Source organism: Thalassophryne amazonica, chromosome 18, assembly GCF_902500255.1.
Source record: "Thalassophryne amazonica chromosome 18, fThaAma1.1, whole genome shotgun sequence".
Taxonomy (NCBI): Eukaryota; Metazoa; Chordata; class Actinopteri; order Batrachoidiformes; family Batrachoididae; genus Thalassophryne; species Thalassophryne amazonica.
Genome location: NC_047120.1, coordinates 9,377,469 through 9,383,960, shown reverse-complemented (window position 1 = coordinate 9,383,960; position 6,492 = coordinate 9,377,469). Strand labels below are relative to the sequence as shown.

General features: G+C 44.5%; 1 protein-coding gene across 1 annotated transcript in view; it reads right to left on the bottom strand.

The window, feature by feature from the left end:
* Window positions 1–848: 848 nt before the first annotated feature.
* The window catches only part of rfng (RFNG O-fucosylpeptide 3-beta-N-acetylglucosaminyltransferase), a 51,404-nt gene continuing 45,760 nt past the window's right edge, over window positions 849–6,492 (bottom strand). Inside the window, exon 9 of the mRNA XM_034194230.1 lies at window positions 849–1,324. Coding sequence (XP_034050121.1) covers window positions 1,249–1,324 — 76 coding nt within the window. The 3' untranslated portion in view covers window positions 849–1,248. The remainder of the gene's footprint in view (window positions 1,325–6,492) is intronic.

Sequence of the window (6,492 nt, the reverse complement as noted above, 5' to 3'; positions counted from 1 at the left end):
ACTTCTTCTGAAAGTTCTCTGTTCTCTGACGACTTCCTGGATAAACGGAGCCTGAAATGTGGAAGTTTTCAACTTGAAACGGCGAGACGCTGCCGCCTCGAAGCGCAGATCGCCATCAGGCGCCGTGGGCCGTCCTTACGGCGACACTACCAGACCAAAATCTCTCATCAGCCATTAAAATCTTTACCAAAAACCAGCTGAATTTATCGAATGGTGTCCACTCAGTTGTGCCTTACAGTTTTGAAAAAAATTTGATCAAATAAAGCAGCAGTCTCTGAGCCATTCCTAAACAATGAAAAATCGACGAGAGGGTGGGCCACTCCTCACTCAAAGACTGCCCACAGGCGAATGACGTAACCGGCAGGCGTGAAAAAACTCTCGCATGCCCATGAGGGTTCAAGCATGTCTGATGTAATCACACGTGATTCAAATCCATATGGTTTTTGAAAAAAATAATAAGGTCGGATACTTTTCTAATAGACCTCGTATATAAGTTAGTAGTTTTATATAATGATATAAACTGACAAAAATCCGTATACAAACAGAGGTTTTGCACCCTTGAGTGCTGCCTCGGCGTCACGCCGAACAGTCGCTGAAAAAAAGCTTCTCCCAGCAGGGTGACAGGTGCCTCCTTCTGGTTTTAGCAGACATGAATCCAAGATGGCAACTGTAATGGTTTTTCAGGCTTTTGGAAAAGCCAGACAGTGACGTGGGAACACCCCCCCCCCCCCGTCACATCCAACGCAAGGGGATGCATCAAAACATGCAAATAATGCGTGCGGTGTGAAAGGCCCATAACTCGGATCCATGAACAGTCACGCCCCTCTTCATGTTGCCAGTTTAGATGGAGACCTTCAAACCATCTCATCATGTGACAGCAGATTTACATTGCACACATGCGTGCACACGCAGTTTTGTAAATAGTTTTATTAAGTGAGCTATATAGTAAGAATAAAGTAATACTGCTGTAGGAAACAGACAACTACCTCTTTAAAAGTAAAAATAAAAAATAAAACAGTAAGTTGAGTCTGACTGAATAAAATTCTGCTTCCACAAACTCGTGGTTCCACCACTTGTCTTCTGTGAAGTCATTCTTTGGTTTATGACATCAGCGGTGTGTCGTCTAAAAAAGATCATTCTCCATTACGCTGCCATAAACACGCCACTCTGAGGTGACAAAGAGCCAATCAAAACGTTTTCAGTTGGAGGTGCAGACAGCTGAACCACCGCCGGGGGCTCAGAGCGGCCTCAGTTCTTCTGCTGACCACTGGACTTCGGACACCATTCAGTCTCAGGATACAAATGGCAGTGGACAGTCTTAAACCTGCACAGTGTCAATGACAAAAGGACAGCATCAGCACGACAAAAGGACACTGTCTGCAAGACAAAAAGACTGTCAGCATGACAACAAAAGGACATCGTTGACAAGACGACAAAGGACAGCGTCGGCAAGACGACAAAAGGACACAGTCAAGACGACAAAAGGACACCATCAGCAAGATGACAAAAGGATACAGTCAAGACGACAAAAGGACACAGCACAAGAAAAGGACCACAACAAAAAGAAACAGTTGGCAAGACAAAAGGACACTGAAGACAACAAAATGCCTCGCATTTGGGTTCTATTTTGCTAAATACCTGGCCCTGAATCTTGACAGAATGGACCAGCCACGCCAGAACCCAGCAGGCAGCAGTCCGAACTTTCTAAGCTTAAGGCTGTTTTTTTCTGAATTTAATAATTTGTTTAATTGTTACCATTGCTGCTACACCCGAGCCAGAAAACTGATTTTGTGGATCAAGCACTGGATCTGGTGGTGCAGAATAGATGGATTGTGGTCTTATTTCCAGACTTTGCACTTGTAGGAGCTTGGTTTGAGAGGAAGAGACTTCCTGATTGGGTGAGGAGCCCTGAGGACTATTTATCAGCTCAGGAAGCAGACGCACATGACTCAGAAACTCTGCTGTTCACTCCTCCCATTACCACGCCCTCCACAACTACCCAGCGTTCAGCCTTCCAGCAGACCTGGGGCCGACAGCCACACCTCCCAGAGTCTTCAGTGCAGTTCAGTCCCGTCATCATCACCAGGGTCCTCCACAATATCGCACTCAGCAGCTCCGGCCAGTTCGCCACAGGTTTCACTCACGCCTGAGATGAAAAGTCAGAATATGGATCCTGCAGGTAGCTTTCTGGACTTCCTAGTGTTTGAAAGGTTTTGTGAACAATTCTTCTGCTACAATTCCTTCCATGGTACAAACTATAAGAACCTTAAGAAGCGATACCTGGCTACTGCCCATACGGTGGTTAGCACCCACGCTTGGGCAGTGACGATATTCCCTGAACTCTCTTCTGTGAAGTGTTGGAAAGCGTTAACCCCCCAGACTGGGCCCGGGATCTCAAAGCGTTTTATTGTAAGATGGGCACCTTGGGAATGGGTGTCATCCATGCCCAAGGTGCCTCCGGCTACTCCACACAGATTCACTTTCACTCTCCTTGGCTTCAGCTTCACTCGCGCCAATCCGTTCCTGTCTCCAGCACCACCAGCTCGAGCAAAGGAAGTGGAGCTGCACTAAGGCCATCAGAGGAGACTTCCAGCGGGGAACAACAATGGCCAACATCCCTCTCATCCCTTCCTCTGAGCCAGCTCAGAAGGAGAAGTCTGGTTGTCTTGTGGAGATGTCTCTAGGTTCCAGGGTGGGGATCATCTATAATGATTGTGACTTTCTTGACAGGTCTCTCAGCGAGCCCAGCTGCTCCGATGAGGAAGCAGGGAACACCCACTCTGCCTCCAGTGACGTCACAGAGGGGAAGCCCATCCTGACCCCTGAGGACGTTATGGAGGAGTGAGCCGTCCTTCCTCCCTCCTCCAGCTAGCTTCTTTGATCCTGCAGTAACTCATACTGCCACAGGGCTTCAACCTCTCACAGTTGAGTAAGTTCTTTTAGAAAAAAAACAGACATGGTATCCTCTAAGTCAGAGTAGCTGGCCATGTAGTAGCTGGTAACAGTGACCTAAGCAGTTCCAAAGACAATCTTGAGGGAAGTAATGGTAATCACTCAGGATCCTGCTGTCTGCACAATATGGACCTGGGGGCAGGCCTAGACAAACAGTCTCAAACAGAAAGGTCTACGACATCTCAGGATCCCGCTCATCCCATTCCCAATCTTTGTCATGATACTGATTCTCCTGATGATACAGATTGTTCTGACATTTCTCAAAACCCAGAGGATACCAGTTCCAATCGCAGTCAAAATATCGCTCATACCTTCTGATGGTTTTGATTGGGCTAATATATCCCCAGATCCAGATTGCATCAGGTCCAATCTCACTCTGACTATAGGTTCTTGTGACAATACAGTGAGGACAAATGCTTCTCAAAAGCCAGTCCATACCAGTCCAAACTTCAGTCAATGTAATGATTCTTATGACAATGGAGAGCCAAGTGAGCTTAATTACTTCGGATCTGGCTTGAAGCACAGTAGCTCATACGCAAGTGTTAATGTTTCCCTCGAGAAAGACATGACGGTCTCTACGTGGACATCCAGCTCAACTTCTCTGAACTGAGAAATTAGCAGAACTGCTTTCTCATGTACTAGTCAATGTTTAGATGTCAGTGACCGCCATGAGCAAAGTATTTATAAGTGTAAAAGAGCCTTCGTACTTTCCCGAACAAATATGAGTCCGTCTATGGAAAATTAATGCATATCCTCTGTTGAGAGACTTGCAGCAGTATCTACCCCAGATCTCAAATGTTCTAGTTCAGGAGTCAGTGTTTAGAGGGAAATGGCAATGACGAACATGGTATTTGTGCTCTCACAGCTCCACGTTGGATTCCACCGTGGGCCCAGGAGGGTCGCATGGCTCCTCGTCGGTCTCCACCGTGGGCCCAGGAGAGTTGCGTGGCTCCTCGTCGGTCTCCACCATGGATTCAGGAGGATCGCGCGGCCCCAAATTAGTCTCCACGGTGGGCCCAGGAGGGCTGCACAGGAGGTCACCCAACGGGCCAGTCCCCACTTTTTGTCTTGGGCTCCTGCCGGCCAAAGAACCAGTCCCCTACATCTTCAGGGAACTTCAGCCAGCCTTTCCTTCCTTCAAGGGGTTTCAGCTGGTCTCCTCATCCTCCGCCATTCTCCTTCTGTTGGCGGCCAGCTCCGGTTTTCTATGAAGGTCGGCCTATGGACTTTGTGTTTAATCAAATCAAATCAATTTTATTTATATAGCGCCAAATCACAACAAACAGTTGCCCCAAGGCGCTTTATATTGTAAGGCAAAAGCCATACAATAATTACAGAAAAACCCCAACGGTCAAAACAACCCCCTGTGAGCAAGCACTTGGCGACAGTGGGAAGGAAAAACTCCCTTTTAACAGGAAGAAACCTCCAGCAGAACCAGGCTCAGGGAGGGGCAGTCTTCTGCTGGGACTGGTTGGGGCTGAGGGGAGAGAATCAGGAAAAAGACATGCTGTGGAAGAGAGCAGAGATCAATCACTAATGATTAAATGCAGAGTGGTGCATACAGAGCAAAAAGAGAAAGAAACACTCAGTGCATCATCGGAACCCCCCAGCAGTCTAAGTCTACAGCAGCATAACTAAGGGATGGTTCAGGGTCACCTGATCCAGCCCTAACTATAAGATTTAGCAAAAAGGAAAGTTTTAAGCCTAATCTTAAAAGTAGAGAGGGTGTCTGTCTCCCTGATCCAAATTGGGAGCTGGTTCCACAGGAGAGGAGCCTGAAAGCTGAAGGCTCTGCCTCCCATTCTACTCTTAAAAACCTTAGGAACTACAAGTAAGCTTGCAGTCTGAGAGCGAAGCGCTCTATTGGGGTGATATGGTACTATGAGGTCCCTAAGATAAGATGGGACCTGATTATTCAAAACCTTATAAGTAAGAAGAAGAATTTTAAATTCTATTCTAAAATTAACAGGAAGCCAATGAAGAGAGGCCAATATGGGAGAAATATGTTCTCTCCTTCTAGTCCCCGTCAGTACTCTAGCTGCAGCATTTTGAATTAACTGAAGGCTTTTCAGGGAACTTTTAGGACAACCTGATATTAATGAATTACAATAGTCCAGCCGAGAGGAAATAAATGCATGAATTAGTTTTTCAGCATCACTCTGAGACAAGACCTTTCTAATTTTAGAGATATTGTACAAATGCAAAAAAGCAGTCCTACATATTTGCTTAATATGCGCATTGAAGGACATATCCTGATCAAAAATGACTCCAAGATTTCTCACAGTATTACTAGAGGTCAGGGTAATGCCATCCAGAGTAAGGATCTGGTTAGACACCATGTTTCTAAGATTTGTGGGGCCAAGTACAATAACTTCAGATTTATCTGAATTTAAAAGCAGGAAATTAGAGGTCATCCATGTCTTTATGTCTGTAAGACATTCCTGCAGTTTAGCTAATTGGTGTATGTCCTCTGGCTTCATGGATAGATAAAGCTGGGTATCATCTGCATAACAATGAAAATTTAAGCAATGCTTTCTAATAATACTGCCTAAGGGAAGCATGTATAAAGTGAATAAAATTGGTCCTAGCACAGAACATTGTGGAACTCCATAATTAACCTTAGTCTGTGAAGAAGGCTCCCCATTTACATGAACAAATTGTAATTATTAGATAAATATGATTCAAACCACTGCAGCGCAGTGCCTTTAATACCTATGGCATGCTCTAATCTCTGTAATAAAATTTTATGGTCAACAGTATCAAAAGCAGCACTGAGGTCTAACAGGACCAAGCACAGAAATGAGTCCACTGTCAGAGGCCATAAGAAGATCATTTGTAACCTTTACTAATGCTGTTTCTGTACTATGATGAATTCTAAAACCTGACTGAAACTCTTGAAATATTCCTCTGCAGATGATCAGTTAGCTGTTTTACAACTACCCTTTCAAGAATTTGAGAGAAAAGGAAGGTTGGAGAGTGGCCTATAATTAGCTAAGATAGCTGAGTCAAGTGATGGCTTTTTAAGTAATGGTTTAATTACTGCTACCTTAAAAGCCCGTGGTACATAGCCAACTAATAAAGATAGATTGATCATATTTAAGATCGAAGCATTAATTAATTCATGGTAGGGCTTCCTTGAGCAGCTTGGTAGGAATGGGGTCTAATAGACATGTTGATGGTTTAGAGGAAGTAACTAATGAAAATAACTCAGACAGAACAATCGGAGAGAAAGAGTCTAACCAAATACCAGCATTACTGAAAGCAGCCAAAGATAACGATATGTCTTTGGGATGGTTATGAGTAATTTTTTCTCTAATAGTTAAAATTTTATTAGCAAAGAAAGTCATGAAGTCATTACTAGTTAAAGTTAAAGGAATACTCGGCTCAATAGAGCTCTGACTCTTTGTCAGCCTGGCTACAGTGCTGAAAAGAAACCTGGGATTGTTCTTATTTTCTTCAATTAGTGATGAGTAGTAAGATGTCCTAGCTTTACGGAGGGCTTTTTTATAGAGCAACAGACTTTTTCCAGGTTAAGTGAAG